This window comes from Azolla caroliniana, unplaced genomic scaffold (genome assembly GCF_043228905.1).
Source record: "Azolla caroliniana isolate FFs.n. ecotype wild unplaced genomic scaffold, voAzoCaro1.0.p SCAF_6, whole genome shotgun sequence".
NCBI classification, from domain to species: Eukaryota; Viridiplantae; Streptophyta; class Polypodiopsida; order Salviniales; family Salviniaceae; genus Azolla; species Azolla caroliniana.
The window spans coordinates 954221-974786 of NW_028230441.1; the positions used below are offsets into that span (position 1 = coordinate 954221).

The following is a 20566-nucleotide window of genomic DNA, read 5'->3' on the forward strand; positions in this document are numbered from 1 at the left end:
AATATCAAGGCATAAAAAATTTATAAATACTTTCTAGCCAACTTATTCTTTAAACTTGGGGAATACAAATACCATAATAATAATACAAGATCCAATGGTTATATAGAAAATTGTTATGATTTGTTCTTGCATATGATTACGATTTTATGAGAATACTTTGGGATTTAAGAGGTCATTATGGTGATAACCTACATTTTATAAATTACAACCTCACACTGTAGCCAAGATATAACAGTCAATTTTTTGGTTAATCAGGCTTTAAATTTCATGGCTTACAAATCACACATAATAAAGACGTAATAAATTTCCATTTCGATGTGTGGTCTAGAAAACTCACAAAAAGTATTATGAAGTTTTTGTAAAGGGGGATTTGATTGTTGGCCCAAGTATTAATGAAATAAAGTAGGCAAAAAAGTTTTCTTCATGATGACTCCTCATTATAGGGTTCAAGGCTCCAGCTCAATTGTTGTAGTTTCCTTGCTTGTTGTACGTCATGATTTTGTCTAGCATCTATGTGTTGCTCAAAAAGTTACCCGCCCCTCTTTAGTTGCAACCAATGGTTTTGTGTCTCGACATGAACTTTGTTGGACTTTTGTTCGACAATTTTGCTTGAAACATACCAAGATCCATAAACCCTCTGCTTTTCCCTTTTAAATTGTTGGTTTTTCTTTTCTTTTTATTTGACGTTTGAAGGGCAAAACATATTTATTGAGCATGTTATTTATTAGCGATAACATTGTTAAAATTTGTCCAATATCGTCAATTTTTTGTGTCTATCTTAGTATGGCCCTCAATTTGGAGAGTTTGTTTTATTTTATTGGTCGACTGTCGATTCTTGGAAGTTGTGAGGTATCAATCGTGACTGGTTGCATGTGGAAAAAAAGGTTAAGGAGAGGGAAATTCTCTTGCATTTGGAGGTGATAGTTGAGGGGGAAAAAGAACATAATTATTAGATTAATCTTTTTTCTTTGTCAACGGTGTCGTGGAGGATTCTGGCCATTAGGAGAAAGGTCCTTCGGGTGCGTGCGAACTCGGTGTAATGTACAAACAAATGTAAATATCAAAGTATTAATAAGTACAATACTTGATCCACCCAGGAAAAGTTGATGAACGATGTACAATAAGAGTACCGATTTGTGGGAGGCTAAGGTTGAGCAACCCCCCTACGAGAAAGGTTCTGAACCCAACTCACGTATCGCTTTAATGGGTGAACAACCCAACCCTTGGGACGGCCAAGAGTGTTTAATGGGTACTTTTTGTTAGGATTGTACCCGGCCACAACCGGTTGCTCGTATGCATATTCGGGGTGCAAAGAATTGAATGAGATAGTGCATAGACATAAAAACGAAAAATGCAGAAGATAGAAAACACATGATATTTTACATGGAAAACCCGAAAGGGAAAAACCACGGGGGTCTACAAACCCTTGCATGAAGGCCTGCATGATGATGAAAACCGCTTAAACCATGAGAACTAAATCAATATAAAGGTAAGGTATACAATAAGGATCTTAGAGGCAACAAACTTTGAGTCCTTCTTCGTCTAACAGACGACGACAGGGTTACTCTCTCTCTCTGTCTCACTCTTACACAAAGTTATAGAGGCAAAGACCTCGTCAATAACTATTCAACTATAATGATCAACTACACATGATTCAAGTCACTACCATAAAGTTTTCCATAGTTGTATTTATACTAATTACAACTTTCTGGGCTATTTACAAATATGGCCCACTGGGGCACATTAAGACTATTTACAAAATTAGTCTCCCGAATCGGCTATTAAATCGATTTGTCGATTATTCGATTTTCGACCTCGACCGAATTTTCTGTCAACTCCCTATTCGATTCAACTCATACTCTTCCAATTTAGCGGGACCTGTTTCCCAACAAACTCCCCCTTCACTTCGGCATGGGGTGCTTCATCAATCTGACTCTCTATCGGCACATGTCCAACTTTTCAGCCGACAACACCTTCGTCAGCATGTCTGACCCATTCTCCGTTGTGTGCACCTTCACTAGAGAAAACTCCTTTTCTTCTACCCGCTCCTAGAGCCAATAGTTTCTGTTCTGGATGTACTTGGTCCTTGAATGGTAGGCGGCATTCTTCGCAAGGTGGATGACACTTTGATTATCGTAGTAGAGTCGGAACTCCTCTTGCAAATTTCCAACTCTTTGATGAACTCTTCATCCATATTATTTCCTTGTCAACTTCCGTGGTTTCATGGTTGACAACGACACGATCTTCTACAGCCTCGACAGCCACGATACGGCTCCCCCTACATAAGTTATTACGTATCCAGATGTGGATCGATTGATATCCACATCAATCGACATGTTTGAATCAATATAGCCTTCTAATAGGGGTTTGTAAAAAGAAACGTGCGGAAGCAAGTATGAAGACCGAACAGAAGAGAGGAAACTCAGGTTTAATGGAGAGCTTGGGCTTACGCAGTATACGTGGGAGAGACAGAGAGAGAAACACAAAAAACTATATTCAACAATAATACTCAATCTGTACATAAGACGTGCTCAGTGAACACTTTTATACAAGCCCTAGAAGGACTGACCGAAGTACTGACAGTACTTCAATGCTCATCAAGAGCTCCTACACTAACTCCCAAATATATTCCTCATGGAATATCTTTCCTAACGACCTCCTGGTTTATGCACTCGGCCTAACCGATCGGTCCCAACCGATCCGGTCCTCGGCTTCTTCAGCCGATCCGGCCAATGTTGAGCTTGTCTCTCAACACTCCCCCTCAAGCTCAACTTGAGGCTCTTCGGGATCTTCACAGCTCCGGTTCCTCCTGGCTTCACGCCTCGATCACGCTCCTCGACCTGTTCGACTCTACGCGCTTCGACCCTTCCGGTCGGCTTGTCTGCTCATGCGGCCCTTATCAGCTCTTCTGCTGTTGAGGTGTTGACGCTTCTCCTGCTGCCTTTTCTTCCGCTTGGGCCTCGGTTGATTGAGCGTATCTGAATCACACATCTGAACTGACTCGACTACCTCCGATCGGTCTTCGCTCTTGTCCGAGTTGGCTGTCTCCAACTCGTCTTCGGTCTTCTTGCCTTCGATGGCATCATCTTCCCCATGCGAGGTTGGCTTCGGCTCTTTCCTTCGGCTTCTCCCCTTCTGTCCGCTTTCGGACTTTTCCGTGGGTCCGCCCTCGGCTTCTTCAGCCGGTCCGGAGTCGAACTCGACAACCGAGTCAACCGACTCGGTGGTGTCGCGGTCTCCGCTCCTTTCCTGTTGCCTTGCTTGGTCGTTCGGGACTGTTCTCCCCCTCAAGTTCGGCACGTCAAGGTGACGCAAACCGAGCGCACCTGAGAATTGCCGCAACTTGTCCAGAACAAGAGGCTTGGTGAAGATGTCGGCAGCCTGCCGATCCGTCGGAACGTACTGAAGTTCGACTTCACCGGAAAGGACACGCTCACGGACGAAATGATAGTGCACCTCAATGTGCTTGGTCCGTGCGTGAAAAACGGGGTTCTTCGCGAGCTGGATGCTGCTGAGGTTGTCGCAGTAGATCGTCGTCGGATCTGACACCTCCTCTTGCAGGTCCTTAAGTAGCCGCTTCAACCATATGGCTTCACATGTCGCGACAGCCGCTCCTCGGTACTCAGCTTCGGTGCTCGACAGTGCAAGTGTCGGCTGCTTCTTACTGCTCCACGCGATCGCGGCACTCCCGAGGGAGAACGCGTATCCAGACGTGGATCGGCGATCGGTGGCGTTGCCAGCCCAATCAGCATCGGTGTAGCTGACTAACTGCGCGGCTGCACTAATCCGATATAGCAGTCCGCGGTCCTTAGTGCCGCTTACGTACCGAAGTACGCGTTGCGCACACTGAAGGTGCTCCTCGGTAGGTCGCGCCATGAACTGATTAATCACTCCGACCGGATAACTGAGGTCGGGTCGGGTGATGGTCAAGTATATGAGGCTACCGAAAATTTGTCGGAACCTTGTCGGGTCGCATACCTTTCCCGTATCGGGATGAAGCTTGACGGTTCTGTCCAAAGGAGTCGAGATGGACTTACAGTCGGCCATCCCGAGTTTGAAGAGCATACTCAGCACGTAATGACGTTGGCTGATCAATATGCCTTCGGGGGTACGGATCACTTCGATCCTGAGGAAGTAATGAAGGTTCCCCAGATCCTTCATGTCGAACGATGCCGCAAGCTGGAGCTTCACGCGGTCGATTTCACCTAGATCGGCGCTGGTGATGACCAAGTCATCAACATACAGTAAAATACTAACCGGTCCGAGTCGACCTTTCTGGATGAACAGGGAAGAGTCCGATTTTGACGTAACGAAGCCCAACCGACGCAATTGTTGTGTGATCTTCGCGTTCCAGGCACGCGGGGCTTGCTTCAGTCCGTAAAGGGACTTCTTCAGTCGGCATACTGCCGAGGAGTTCGTTCCGGAGTGAAATCCGGGGGGCTGTACCATGTACACCTGTTCCTCAAGGTCACCTTGCAGGAACGCATTCTTTACATCCATCTGATGTAAGTGCCACCCCTTGGCCGCGGCTACTGCAAGCAAAACACGGACGGTCGTCATTTTTGCGACCGGCGCAAACGTCTCATCGTAGTCGATGCCGTGTTTCTGCGCGTAGCCCTTTGCCACTAGCCGAGCCTTGTACCGATTGACCGAGCCATCGGTGTTGTACTTGACCTTGTACACCCATCTACACCCGATCGACTTCACACCCTTCGGTGCGTCAACCAGGAGCGTAACATGTAGCGGATACAGTGAGTGTATCTTGGGTCCTCTAGCAAGCAGGAGGTTCCCCCTGTGGAGTGTCCACCCTCCCGAAGAAAAACCGACACGAATGCCGTCTTCATCTAGTTGTCCGACTGAGATCAATGGCCTTGAGAGCTCGGGTACATGTCGGACATTGTGAAGTACAAGTGTAGAGCCACCTGCAAGGTTGAGCTCTACTGTGCCGATTCCGATGATGTCACAGTGTTGTGAGTTGCCGACTCGAACTGAGTCGGAGTGACGGATCGTATATTGCCGAAATTGGGATCTATGAGGAGTCACGTGAAATGACGCGCCCGAATCCAAGAGCCATGTGCTTGATTCTTCAGTCGTGAGCAGAACTTCTGAGCCGACTGGATTTTCGATTGATAGTATATTCGGGTCGTTTGGTAGCACATCAGCTGAGAAGCTGACGTAATTGATCTCCTCATGCCGGCCACTCTTCTTGTTGTTCTTGTTCTTGAGTGCACGGCAGTCGGCTTTGATGTGTCCGGGTTTCTTGCAATAGTTGCAGATTCGGTTATCCCGTGACTGGCTCCGTCTTCGCTGATTGTTCGACGGCCGTGAGGAATCTCTTCCTCGTATGTTCGATCGGTCTGTCGAACCTTGTACTACGTAAGCGTCGTCTGTTGAGTCTTTGGCGAAAGACTTTCTCCGAGCTGCTTCGGTCAGGATTGCGCTCGTGACTTCGGAGTATTTAACAGCCGTGGTTGACGCGCTGCACACGGTTGTGACGAAAGTTTCCCATGATGACGGAAGGCTGCTCATGAGTATCATTGCTCTGAGTTCATCCTCGATTGCCGTCCCCTGTGACGAGATTTGGGAGCTTATGCTTTCGTACTCATTGAGATGTGCTTGAACCGAATCAGATTCTTTCATCCGCAAGTTGTAGAGGCGCCGGATCAGAAACATCTTCGTTGCGGCGACCTTCTTTTCGTAAGTGTCCGATAGTGTTTTCCACAGTTCGAATGCTGTCGTACACGATTGCACCGTAAAATATACCGATTCCGATAGGTGCATCCGAATCGTGGCGCGGACGATTCTGTCCAGCTTCTGCCACTCAATTGGTTTGTATCCTTCTGGAGGTTCTTCATTTTCGATGGGATCGATTTGCCCCTTGACTATGAGATAGTCCTGCATTTGCTCCTTCCAGAAGTTGAAGTTCGATCCATCGAACTTTCGTAGACTCATTTCTGACGAGCCGGATGTTGATGCCATCAAATTTGGTTTCGGTTGACGAAGCTCGGTTCGGAGTTGACTACGAACCTTGTGGGAGTGCAGCCGGTTGGCTCACCCGATATCGTTCTAGTCGGATTTGAACCCGAGTCGGTTCGGCTTCGGATATATGTATTGTTGAACTTGCTCGAATTGACTCCGGTAACTTGAGGGACAGAACCGACTGGTCTTCCCGAATGTTGCCGAGTCGGAGTGAGCCCGGTTCGCTTCGGATATATGTGCCGAATACCGATTATTGAAACCGATTGTCTGGGCCGATTCTGCTTCGGGTGGCTGCAGCGACGAGAGAGACAGATCCAACTGATCCTCTCGAATGTCGATCAGCCGGATGAAGCACGAATTGGGGTTGTTGTCTTGAGACCGATCTGCACCGAGTGGTTACAATGAGCGGCGAGCAGCGTTTGGTGACCTCTTCGGATGCCGTTTAACCGAGTGGAGCACGATCGTGTCAATGTTGCACAAGGGGATTTCACCTCGAGCGGTTACGATCACAAGGAACAGAGTACAACCTGTTGGCTTACTCCAAGCGAAGATGATCTAACGCGATGAGATGCGAGCCTCATTTTTCTTCTTCTTCTCTCTTCTTCGAATGACGCAAGAAACTGAATGCTGTGCAGGCTGAGACGACGTCCGACAGCGGATTGAAGGACCGAATACTGTGCGTGCTCTGATACCAGATGTTGGAGATCAAAGTCGTCTATGCGGAAGATCAAGAAGCATTCGATTCTGTTCTAAGTACCTGCGTATGATCGTTTCTGAGGTCGTGCACAGAGATGGAGAGAGAGAGAGAGAGAGAGAGGCACAAAAGACTCTTTATTCCACAAAGCAATAATACAACACCCAACCTTACAAAAAGGTTACAAGGTCACTATATATAGTGACCGACTTAGGGCAACTACCCTTTATGCTAATTACACAAATGGCCCAAACTTGAGCTATAGAAAGGGATAGTGTGAATACGTCCATTATACACTTGTATTCGACACGGTCGACATCTTCACTAAAGCCTTAGGAGCATACAAGTTGTGGCACTTCATGACCGATCTCGGAGTGACGATCCCTGGCCTGCCAAGCTTGAGGGGGAGTACTAAAGACATTACGCAATAACGTGTGGATTCCGCAAGCCGCGCACACTACCCAACAACGCGTGGATTATGCAACCACGCAACGAAGCTGCGAAGAAAGACGCAAGGCAAAGCACAGACTTCGCAACTACGCACAACGCAAGCTGGAGCACGGATTCCACAACTCCGCACAAAGCGAGTCGACACGAGTCGACGCGGACTCCGGAACGCGAGTCGAAGCGGATTTCAGATACCGTCTGAAACCGACCCGACTTGAGCTTGAGGGGGCGTGTTGAGGATCAAGCTCAACTTGGTCTAGTGTGTGAACTCACCTTGAGAGTGAATAGACACTCCAACGATCAAGAGTCACCATTAAGTCACCTCTTTGTATTCTTGCATTTAGTATGAGTCATAGAATCATATTCTATGACACACAACTTATGAGCTTTCACATTCCTCATGCTCCATGAGCCTTGTAGTTAATGAAGAGAGAGGGTGACTATATAAAGCACCCTCCTCCCACCTTGTATTGTTTTGAGTCTTTCTCCTTTGTTAATATACTCTTACCTTGCGTATTCTCTGTGTCTTATTCCTTGTCTCTCTCTCACACACACACTCTCTCTCATACACACACATAACTCATATCTCTTCCGCTTCACAAGAATCCATCTCTTGATTCTTTACAGACATCTTCCCACTTCTTCCTTAGTAATTCCATTAACCTTTCCTTTATAACTACATATTTCATTACATCACTTGAAAGCTTAAGATATCATTCATAGCCCATCTTTTGAACCATTTTTTGGTGTCAACTACCCAACCATATGAGAGAATTTTGCTCTTGGTATTCTTTTGTAATTTTTATCCAACAATCCAAGCAAGATGTAGTAATCTATGATTTGACATATTCTTGACTTTATTGTCATATATATAAATATATACTCTCCATAGTGGCAATAGCCTAACAAGAGGTGGTGGATTTGACCCCCAATTGTCTTCTTAAAAACATCTTTTGAATCTTCTCAATCTCATTCCATACATTAAGAGGGATATTGATTTTAAAGAGGGACTAATATTTCTAATTCCTAAGGTAAAGTGTATAGTAACGGATGTGAGGCAATGGAGACCGATTATGTTGCTCAACACAATCTATAAGATTTTTGCTAATATTCTGGCGCAGAGGGTCAAACCCCACCTGCATGCACTAATTAATGTTGGACAAACAGGATTCATGGAAAATAGATGTATAATTGATAATGTGTTGACCTTTTGGGAGCAATTGCCCTGGCAAAGAAAACCAATCAACATATTGCATGTCTCATGCTTGACTTCAAGAAGGCATATGACAGAGTACAGTGGCCTGTTTTAGATAAAGTCATGGAGCAGCTGGGATTACCCTCAAAATGGATATGAGTTGCGTTGGCACTTTATAAAGGAAGCTTCAGTAGGGTGTTGGTATTAGGGCAACGGGGCCCATCAATTCCATTATGCAAGTCTGTTAGGCAGGGGTGCCTGTTGGCCCCCTATCTTTATTTATTTATTTTAGAGGCATTCTCTTTCTTTTTAAATAGACTGGATGCAGGAATTCGGGGATTGGTTGTCCCACATGCTTGCAAGGACTTGTTGGACAGATGACACTATGCTCTAACTACAAGGCAATGATGCTAATTTACAGCAGGCTGAAAAACGGATTGAGTTGTTTTGTAAAGCATCAGGTGGGAAAATTAATTGGAACAAAAGTAGAGGGTTTTGGGTAAGTCCAAACTCATGGCCGCTTTGGCAACCTAATATTGATTTTCAATTGGTTCCTAATGGAAGGGATGTTAAATATCTAGGCTTTTTGGTGGGAGTAGAGATTCAGAAAAATCAGCAGCTTGAGCAAGTGAAAGACAAAATCAGAAAAAAGCTTCGGTTATGGGCATCAGTAAAACTTTCCCTTGCAGGTAGAGTGGTTGTGGTAAACCACATTTTGTTGGCCACCATGTGGCACTCGTTGGCATGTTGGATGTTAGATAAAGATTACATCAAAAATATTAAGGCAATGGTGAGAGGGTTCCTTTGGTTGGGTAGAGACCACGAGATGGCGTTAGCTAAAGTGGCCTGGAGTTGTTTGATCAAAGCAAAAAATCAAGGTGGACTAGGGATGGTGGATCCGGTTCACCAAAGTAAGGCTTTACTCAGTAAGCTCCTGGTGCGAAGTCTCCAACCTGGACCAGAATTGTGGAAATTGCTTCTTAGAGACAGAACTGAACTCTGGTGTCCGAGGAATGGCGGCCCTTGGAAGGCAAAGAAGTGGTGGTTGTTCAGTCCAGGACTAAAGTTAAAAGAACCTACTAGCATGGAGGATAGGGTGGCCCACACCATAATGAGGGCCTGGTCAAGTTTAAGAGAGGGGTTGGTCTTAATGTAGCCAAAAACGATGGAGGAACAACTTCGGCAACCACTATTTTGGAACCCCAGGATTAGCGATGATGACGGTATGATGCTTGGCCAAAAAAAATACTTACCATGGGGGCAAATGGTAGGGTACAATGTTAGTTCCGTAAGAGAATGGGAAGATTTCAAAAGGAAAAGAAGGGAGGGTCTCGTTGGTAGTCCTAGGTTTACTAGCAGGTTGGAAAAGGTGACCCATTTGATAGATAAGGCTGTTGATGGTCTAGTTAGGCTGAATGAAGAAGAGGGGGTCTGGTTTGGGTGGTTTGTAGGTGAGGGTGATGCACAAATTATCCGAGGCAGATGCCCATCTAATGAGTATCGCTTGTGGGGCAACCTAAGTGTTGTGGCAGACAATGGCCAGTGGTTGGCAGTGCGAGTGGTAGTGTTGGAAGGTAAGAAGTGGCAAGTAAACCCGAACCCAGGGAAGCTAGAATCTTATTGTAAGCTTTAGATAGTTGACAACAAGCCCATATGTGATTTGGATTGGGATCCACTAGAGGTGTGGTGGCAGAAACCGGGAACGGACAAATTGGAACGGTTTTTCGAGTACACTACTAAGTTAGGAAGGCAAATCATTGGCTCCAAATCGATGGGTGCTACTCTAACTCGCAATAGTTTGAAGGATAAAGGCATTTCTGATGACTTGTTGAAGTCTTTTTGGAGGAGGCTATGGCCGTTCGATATGCCAGAAAAAATAAAGCTTTGGTTGTGGCTCCTTAGTCACAAAGCAGTATCGGTGGGGGAGTGGCTTAGGTGTCGTGGTGGTGAGGCTGGTTGCAAGATTTGTGGACACCCTTTGGAATCAATTCCTCATTGTTTTTGGAATTGCAAAGAGGCTAGTAACATTTGGGGTAGAAGTCTCAAGATAGTGGCAGCATGCGGCGTTAATGGGAGAGTTGTATGGGGGTCCGTACAGGGGCTGAAGTTAACAGGAGAAGGATGGGCTGAATAGTTAAACCCCCACGGTCATGGATTTATAGTGTAGGGTGGCAAGGTGTTTCAACGGGCTGGAGTTCGACCTGGCGCTAACTCAGAATTTTTTGAAGAGATATGGAGGATGGTGGCTTGTTTATCGGTCTAGCACATTTGGACTAGGCGGTGTAAGTTTGTTTTTCAACATCAAAAGATCCCTAGCAGTGAGGTGTTATTAAATATATGGTTTGAGTTGGTATCTTGGTTGCGGGGACAATACGACTCGATTAAGGGGGAATCTGATGCAGTTGAAAGAAATCGATCAAAGTTCTTGCTGAAATGGGGTAATTCTCCTATGGTGGGCAGATCATCATCAGGGCCTCAATGGAACTACCAAGCACCCTGATGGTTGTTTCCCCCAATCGTTTCCATCAGTGACTAGGTGTTGTAAATATGTATAGATATGGTACAAATTACTAGGTTATAGGAGTTAATTGGATACTTTTGTTGAAAATGAGGTGGGGACTGTGTCCACTTTGGTGGGAAGGCCAGAGTGAGGATTGATGAGAGGAATTTTTGGTCATCTATGATGTAATTTGCTTGCTAACTAATGTGAAGTAGTGTTTTTTTTGGAAAAAAAGAAGAGGGATATTGTCTCCCCATACTTCTACTCCATAAAGCAGAACTTGTGTTATTGTGGCATTAAATAACATTAGCTTCACTTCCCATCCAGGAGTATAAATCTAGTTGCATTGATTTTCCAACATATAATAAATTTTCCAACCAACACTAAGTCTAGACTCAAAGTATACACACCACTTATTTTTGGTGGGTGCATGAGTCATAGCCACACAAACATAGTCTTAACCTAAGTCAAGCCAACCTACATAAGAAGGTAGTAGTCTTCTTATATAGATAGAAACCTAGGCCCTGGTGTGTTCAGACTTGACTACTTTATATGAAGTGGTCAAGTGGTAATACACTTAATAATTATCTCATATTGTATGAATTCTAATATACAATTCATAACCTTGTTCTTTTTCGAAATAACCCTAACATACTCATCATAAGATTAGGGAAAACTACTAAAAATCTATCTCATGATCAATTATGTTTATGCACATAACAAAATTGTATATTTCCTCCCTTACATGCAAGCATATTAGGGTATCTATGAGGTTGGATGGTTCACATTACCATCAGTCTTGTTTTATCCACATTTACAGTTAGTTCACTACTTTGACAAAATGTGCATATAAAAACAATAAGGTAACTTGTTGCATAAGATTTAGAGCATTTAATCCTTCTTCTCTTGCAACCCTACTCACCACTTCTTCCAATTGATCAATGCATAAAACAAAGAGTAGGCGATAATGGACATCCTCTCTTAATCCCCCATGTTACATAAAAAGTATTCTTAGAATCTATTCTCAATTTTTAGTTGACATTTAACTTGCTCATATAATCATGTAATGGCAACTCCATATTGACTATTCCAAAGCGCACTTCATGGTAATTTATCGAATGTTTTTTTTAAAATCAATTAAACAACAATGGAGTGTCCACCATGGAGTGTTTTGGCCTAAAACCTGCTTTCCCAAGTGCTCTCATTTGTTTTAACTTTCAACCCATGGACTTACCTTTTAATCCATGATAATGCTATATAATTTAGCAATAGTCGAGCTCATAATGATTGTGCATAAATTTGATACTCGATTCTTATCTCTTGCTTTTTATTTTGGCTTAATCCAATTCATGAGCCAATCATTCAACAAACCTATTTTAATAGCTTGATCTATACTAGTCATGAGAGTTCAATGACGAGTACATGGCATTGTCCATTTTAAGAGCTCACTCGTAATGAGAGTTACATCGATTGACTTTTTCCATTAGCCATATTTTTTGTTCTCTTGTTAATATCTTTAATATGAATGCATGTATTACAAGGTGTTCCAATGTTTTCAACCATAAGAGCCACTCCCTCATGCCTATATAACCTTCATACATATTCTCGCATCTATTCGTTTGTAAATTTAACTTAGATATCTTCTTTCTTACCATTGAGTTGTCTCCATGCTAGTTTTAGTTGGAGCTTAAACAACCATTTATTTTTCCTTTCTTGCATTGGAGGTATTGTCTTTTCTTTACTCTCAATGCCTTTCTATATTAGTGTCATGCCATGACCCCATGACTTTCCCTTTTTGCAAACTTAATGGTTTAAGATATATCTTATCGTCCTCATCAAACCAAGAATTGCATGGGAAATTAGACATTTATGTCCAACAACACAGATTTGAAAGTATTGATATCCTACCTCAATGATGACATCTTTCAAAAGCCTCCACTAGAGCTTTCACAAATGGTTCTCAACCTCATTTCCATATATTCTAGCTTTATTGTAACAATGTTGAATGTTGTATCTTTTTTTCCTCTTTCAGTTTACTACATTTGTTTATTGAGTGTGAGGTCCTAATACAAGGTCTTATGGTCTTAGTCAGAGGATAGAAGACCAAGGTTAAATACATTTACTATGGATAGATCACATGCCTTCATTAATACATAATCTATCACACTTCCTCAACCCGAGGATGATAAATACGTGCGTACATTTGTCCAAGGAAAAACATATGTACATATAAGAATCCTTCCATAATCCGTTAGAATACAATACTTTGAGCCATGAAATAGACAAGGATACGTTATATTTTCTTCTGGTATCTTCATATTTTGGTATTTTCCAACCCTATCATTAAAGTGTCCCATAATCAACACTTAACCAAGCTTCTAAAAAACAAGTATATTTTGGCATAAGTATGTGAAAAGATCATCACGTTCCAACCCAAATCCATTGTAGTAGTTCGACTCTTTATGAAGGAAGCTTCATGTGGGTATGTAGAGGTTCTCTATGCCCAAATTAATCTCTATTCATAAGTATCTCTTATAAATAATCATCATACTTTAATAATTTTATATAATTACCTAAGATCTCATGGTATCCATGCTTGTCCAATATTCCCTTTGGAGTGGGACCATATCAAAATTTTAAGGTAGCCATCTATCTTAGGTATGTGTTTTGTATCATGCCCCCAAGTTTCAACCAAAAAGTGAGACTACATTACTTTTATAAGGTAGTCATCTATCTTAGGTATGTATCTTGCATCATGCCCCCAAGTTTCAACCAAAAATATAACATCAATACTTTACGCTAGATCACTTAATCCTAACCCCTTGAGGAACAAGCTACAAGAGGGAATATAGGATCATTGGAACAATGTAGAGGCCTTATAGTTGGATCATAGACGAGTTCATGTTCTTAATCGCAAGACTCCAAGCAATTTTACACAATGCATTTGCATGTAGATTGACAAAGCATGTAATTTGCATTAGTTCTATCATCAATTTCTTCTTGAGAAAGTATGTACCTTGGTCCTGAACCTTGGGTGGTGTTAGGAGGCCATCCCTCCAAATTTGATCCGTCTTGCACAAGTAGAAGACAATTCATCCACAATGCAAATGTTGGTCCCTCCAAGGTTGTGGTTGTCAGCAAAGTGAGGTTTTGGGCTTTCCTATTCTTTGGTGAGTTTTCCTACCCCAACTTCTATATTTCCTTTTTCTTTCTCATCTTCGCTTTGATTTTTTCCCATGATATGCACCACCATTCACCTCTTGTCACTAGTTTTGTGTATTTTTTGCAGAAAACACAAACAAAACCTAAAAAACACGGGATGTTCATCTTGCATATATCAATGCACACTAAATTCCCAAAAGGATGATCCCTCTACCTCAAACATCAATTTTGCAAACCCTTAGCCTCAAAATAAACCCTCTATCTCAGGCCATTCCAAGCAAATTCACCAAGTTTGGCTTCAAAGAACTTCAACCAGAAGCTTGAATACAACCCTAATGAGGATTTCAAATGTGGAAATTTTACCTTGTTAGTATAGAGAACTACCACTACCACTACCATCATCTTAATATTGACCTCCAAAACTCCCCCTTCTCATGTTGATACAACCCAATGTCCTTCAACAATATCATTGCCACCTAAAAGTTATGGTTATGAATAGCCACAACATTCACAAAATTAAACCATATAAATCAAAATCATATTTTCTCATAAAGTTGTAGTGCCTTGTTTCCTAACAAACTAGAACAAAAGGATGAGAAAGATTAACAGGGAGCATAAATTATTATGTGCACACACTATAACCATACTCTATTTATTTACTCCAATAAAAAACACTTAGCTTCATGTAATCAGGTTTTACTGATTTAGAAGCAGTTAGCTTATCAAAGCTTAAAAGCTGTTCCGTGCTCAAGCATTTATGTCCTTTATATAGAAAAGTAGAGAATGCACTCTTTCAAGACCTAACTCCATATACTGGAATTCGCCGCTGAATGGGTGTTCGGCAAGATGGACAATCTCCGAGACCTGCTTTTGCATGCAATTCATTGCATTTAACACATACACTCTGATGCGCACAAGGTAGAAACACAACAGACACCTCCTCACTCATGCACATCACACATTCCCGATCTCGACGAACATCCACCTGAGACTTCTGCAATTCCGCGATCTCTGATAGCAGCTTTGCATGCATAGTTTTTAGTTTTTGTGTTGAGCAAGTATTTACCTTACCAGAATTAACTCCGATGTTGTTCTCCCAACTTAATGGTGATGGTTGCAACCCTAATGATAACTTCACCTTGGCAATCTCCTTCTCTAACTTCTTCACTTCATCACGATGACGTTGCGATTCTGCCTCGTATTTCTTTTGCATTGTCTCTTCTCTCCTCTTGGCCAACTGCTCAGATTGTTCTCTTGCCTTTTTCGCCACTTCAGCTCGCACCAATACTTCTTTCACTGCTAGCTTCTCTTGTCTCAATCTTGCCTAAAATTTATGCATATGGAAAAAGTAGCATATAAAAAGAGAAACTATTAAGTATCTGTAAGTATTTGGCGATGTTTGATAATTATTAATTGCTCAAATAGCACATATAATTTCTATTTTGTGGTTTGACCAAAAGCATTTGGGGAAATAAAAACAGGGGTACTTCATAGTTTTCCCTATATGCAAAAACAAACAAACTTTTTCTCCCATATCATTTGCTATAACACCCACTTCTGTCTGTTATATAGCAAACTTATATAATCCTAGAATGCTCACCTCTGTTTGCTGCAGGCGATCTTTTCCTAGTGAAAGTTGCTCTAAATAGCTAGACAAGGTTCGTTTTCCATCAAGGAGATCTTCTTGAAGCTTTAGTTTCTGCTTTTCCCAGCCTTGAGCTTTTTTTGTTGATTTCTTCTCTCTTTTGGAAGCCTCTTGACACTCAGAGACTGACACCACAGCAGCATGTTTTGCAGCCTCCATCTCACCTCTAACTGCTGCATTCTCAGCTTCCAATCTCCAAGCAGTTGAATTTGCTCGATCTACTTGGCTTACAGCCTTTCGCAGAGCATTCTCCATTTCAGCCAATTTCTTCATTGTGCTCTCCTCTAGTGTTTGCTTCTCCTTCTTCAAGCGAATGTATTCATCTCTTTCTTGTCTTAGAGCTTTAAGCTCGGCACTATCCTTAGTTAACCTCCGTGTAGCTTGCATGACTTTCTGTTGGGCCCAATCAGTCCAATCTTGATGTTGTGATTCAAGATACTTTACACGGTCAACGAGTTGCCAGAGCATAACAGTCTTTCGCTCTTCTGCATTTGGATCAACACAATCCAACAATTGACTACTGTCAGAAGAACTATGATCTGTCGGAGGAGAAGGGATCTCTTTGTTGAAATCATATATGTGGGAATTCCCATTGGATTCTTTTCCTGCATTACCTATGGGCAATGTTGTTAATGAGAGCTCTCCTCTGGTTGAAGCTAGCGATGCAGCTGGAGTTGTCCAGCTGTCACAAGCAGAACCTTGAAAACTAGTAAGTGTAGCAGTTGACGGACGGCCTATCTGGAGATCTGTTTGTACTGGATAGTTGGTAACAGGTTGTAATTGCACATTCACGCAAACCTTATCATTCCCCCTGAATATAGCAGAATTTTGCTGAAGTGACGTTGTTTGAAATGATGAAGGGTTACTTGAATTGGAATCAACCTCAAGAGAATGAGGTACATGGTGTGCATCAGAAATATGAGCCATTCTCACCCTGTGAGATGAAACATCAGATGTGATAACACTTGGAACGACATGGTCAGGTTGCCAACTTTGCATTTTATCGACATACTCAAGTTTACTATTACTTTCTGGAGAATACAATCCAGGGTTTATGGCATGTTCTTCCAAATTTGGAACCTGTGATGAAGAAAACTGATAGGAATTCACAACAGCTGTGTTCTTTGAAATGTTTCCTTGAGATGACTTAACAGAATCATTGTTTTTAGAGGTGAAAAGCGGAGCACGTGCGCTCTTAGATAGAGATGGTTTGGAGCTTCCTTTGCGGGATGCTACAGAAACTTTGCCAATAGAAGAAGATGAAAACCTTGGAGTAGAAAATGCTGAGCAGGTATCGATGTGAGAGCTTTTAAATGGCGTAAATGACTGTGCATTTACCTGAGGAATGCGTTCTGGTAATGGGATGGAAGCAACAGTATTGCTAAGAGGTACATTTGACAATGATGAATCGCTACCAGATACTGTGGATGGCACGACATTTGGCACAACCCTATCCTTGACACTAGAAGCTGGTGCAACATCTTCATCCATTGCACATGCAAGGAATACATTTAGATCACACATTAATAAGCACCACATAGCATCTCCTTTACTCATATGAATCCGAACTTTTCTTAACATACATATCATCTCTGCTAATACATAACTCTCCATCTGCTTCAAATTTGTGAAACTTGTATCTCCAGTAGTAGTGGTTCTGGCTTCTTTATTCTGTAACCATGCCAATGAACTCTCTACTATACTGGAGAGTGCATCCCTCCCATTCCATCTTCCATTTCTAAGCACAGCATTTAAAGCATCATCATGACTATAATCACATGAAGTGGTGATCCTTTGGATGGCATCCTTGTAAACATCATCCAACATGCTTATCAAGATCTCCTCCAACTGTGCTTCAGAGAATTGATCCCAATCTGAAACATCATGTAGCTCAGGATACTCTTTGCCATGTTTAGGGTGAGTGATATGTTGAGGAGATGGGGAGAACACACCAGGTTGCAATCTACAGTCTACAGTAGGAGCGTTTTCAAGAGGTTTGTGACTGCTTAAGTGATTTGGCAACATCATGTGGTGGCCATAGCTACAGCATCCATTGGTATCAGGTGCAAAAGCAGAAGGATCTGTAGTGTGAGTACTGTTATTGCAAAAATTACCACCAAGAATCACACCATTCTTACTGTTATTGCAGAGGTTACCATCAAGAATCACACCATTCTTACTACTTTCACCATTACGGAGGGTTGAAGCAATAGATTGTTGTTGCTGCTGCTGCTGATGATGATGATGATGAGGGTCTGATATGTACTTCCTCTTGTTGCGGCTTCCTTTCTCTTTCTCCATACCAGAGGATGGAGAGTCAGAAGTAGAGGAGTTCAGAAAACCACTTCGCATGGTCTCCTAGGGAAACGGATCTAAACAGATTCAACCAATAAAAAAATAGCCATCAATTCAAACTCTTGAAAAGCAAGACCGAAAGAGAAGCTCTTGTCTGAATGATGAGACAGCTGTTGCAATGTTGTTAAAAGATCATCTACAGAAGGATGAAATCAAAGAAGAACAAGTGGAAAAAGATGGAGAATGGTTTCCTACTCGAGGGATTGAGTCTCCGGGTGATTCACCATAATATGAACAAAAAGCACAATAGTCAAACTCTGGGAAGCAAAACTTTGTGAAAAGATCATTCCTCGTGTACTACTGTTCATGTAAAAGGTTACATCAAAGGCAAATATACGGAACTCTGAACAGTGACATATCTTTCTATGTGGATAGGTGTATGATGCATCAGACGAATGACAATGAAGCAGAAAGGCAAAGAAAACATGGAGGTGGAAAGAGATGAGGCAAGCTTGTGTCTGATCAACAATCAGATGCATGTGACCACCGTGTTTCATGCATCAAAAGGATGACATCAAAGCAGAGAGAAGAAGAAAAGACATAACTTTGACAGCATCGTTGAGGATAACATACCTTAAGCAAAGGGAAGCAGTGGAGATGGAGATGGCCGGAGCGAGTACGTTGTACGATGCAGATATGATCTTCTGTTATCTTTCTTTGTCGATGGAAGAAAAGGTGATTACACAGTTTCATACAGATGATGTTCTTCTGTTATATCGCTCCCTGTCAGGATATGGCGATAGAGGTGAAGGATGCGAATATACTGTTAGATGATTATATGAAGCCTCTCTCTCATACTCCCTCTCTCTCTCTCTTTCTTCTCGAAATGGATTGGAAGAGAAGAACCTTACCTATGTCGCCTTCTTCCGTATACAGTGTTTCTGATGGTTTCGTCCTCTTCTGATTGGCTATGGCGAAACAAAGCTTTCTTCTTCTCCTCCCAAAAAAAAAAGGAAAAAGGAAAAAAAAAACACAGATTTGTCCGCTCTCCCACTGACACGTGTCTGTATAAAGGCCGAATTTTTCCTTCCATTTTTCGTGTATTTTCTGCCCTTTTACATACAAATGTATATTTTTGAGAGCCTTATGGGCTTTTTCTCTCACATGGGCAATGCTGCACCACACTGACCACATCTTCTCTCTCTCTCTCTCTCTCTCTCTCTCTCTCTCCACTCTCTCTCTCTCTCTCTAGCCTCCATAGATCTGGTGCTCCTGACCTCGACCCACCTCCTCTGCTCGATTTGCCTGGATGGAGCTTGGCGCAAGCAATTAGATTGAGATTGGACGCATTTTATTTGAGCAAGATTGTGCACATATGATTGAACCAAGACACACCCAATGAATGGTATTATCTTTTCAACCATCCACTTAGATGTCCATATTGTATAAAGTGTTGGACATCAATTTGAACCATTCCTAAAGTCAATTGACATCGACACGGCTTTGATTTGATGGACATGCATTTTTTCATCATCAAACATGATACCCAACACTCGACAAGTGGTATGCCATTTCCATAGGAGGTTGATGCATAGCTAAATTGTTGTGCGCAAAAAACGTAAATTTAGAGCATTGAGCATTGTGCAAAAGTGGGTGTTCATTGACCATTGTATTTCTAATTTTTTGGTGGATTTCTACCCCTATGAACTACGATTCAAAAGCTACTTTCATAATCCACCATTTGTGCAACCACCTTGATTAAACAATGACATACATGTTGTATGTTACTATGGTGATTGGCTACATGTTTATGGTGAATTTTTGAAGGAAGTTCCTTATGTGTGCTATCTAAAATGAGGTCCTTAGAATATTGAGGTATAATTTTGTTGTGGGTGTAGATAAAAAGAGTTTTCACATATGTAGAAACAATCTCCTCATAAGAGTCGTGATTCATGGATATGCACAAACAAGCTTTGTAGAGTGTAGACTTTGACATGCATAGGCTTAATGTATTTTGGTTGAAGTACTCATGTTACTATAACAATAGAGCGCAAAAACATGATTATAAAATAGGGTCTCTAAGTTCGTGTGCTCTTAAGTGAGCATCAACATCTAACCCATCTACCATATCAATGCACCGCCCAACTTATTGATCACATGTGAGATGTATTTGGTGCATTTTCACTCTAATAATCACATCATTCGATAAAATTCAAAATCTACTACATCTTTATATAGCGAACTAATCATGTTGTTTTGTTGTCTAAACTCTTGCACCATCATCCTACTATTACTTGCTTCGTTGTATTCTCCCATCTAAATGTCCCATAATAACTTAGCTTCTTAATCCTCTTCCAACTTGAGGCCATGATAAGTATATCTATACAATTGTCCTTTGATGGATGAATTCTAACTTCACCTTCTCATATGAAGTGGTTTTGGATCTTTGTAACGTTGGTCTAGCCATCGAGACACCTTATTCTTTGCAACCACATTGTAATTTGTAACTCTAGTTGTTGTATGTTATCATCAATATCTCTCTCCCAATCGACATCATGTTATTCGTTGGGAGCATAATTAGTCACATTGCTTCAAGTTCTCCATTGCATGTCACACATTTAATCACTTCTTGTTGGTCTAAGGAGATAG

At 42.1% G+C, this 20566-nt stretch overlaps 1 protein-coding gene across 1 annotated transcript; it reads right to left on the reverse strand.

The window, feature by feature from the left end:
• Positions 1-14616: 14616 nt before the first annotated feature.
• On the reverse strand, positions 14617-18029 carry LOC147862420 (putative E3 ubiquitin-protein ligase RF298). Its single transcript, XM_087320975.1, has 2 exons — positions 15578-18029; positions 14617-15301 (listed from the first exon to the last, which is right to left on the reverse strand). The coding sequence occupies exons 1-2, from the start codon at positions 17972-17974 to the stop codon at positions 14771-14773; spliced, it is 2928 nt and encodes a 975-aa protein (XP_087177101.1). The 5' UTR covers positions 17975-18029; the 3' UTR covers positions 14617-14770.
• Between the last annotated feature and the right edge of the window lie 2537 nt (positions 18030-20566).

Excerpts from the sequence above, each read along its gene's own strand:
- LOC147862420 (XM_087320975.1), bottom strand. The coding sequence starts at position 17,974 with ATGCGAAGTGGTTTTCTGAACTCCTCTACTTCTGACTCTCCATCCTCT. Across the intron at positions 15,302-15,577 it reads ATCGCCTGCAGCAAACAGAG|GCAAGATTGAGACAAGAGAA; the intron begins GTGAGCATTCTA and ends CATAAATTTTAG.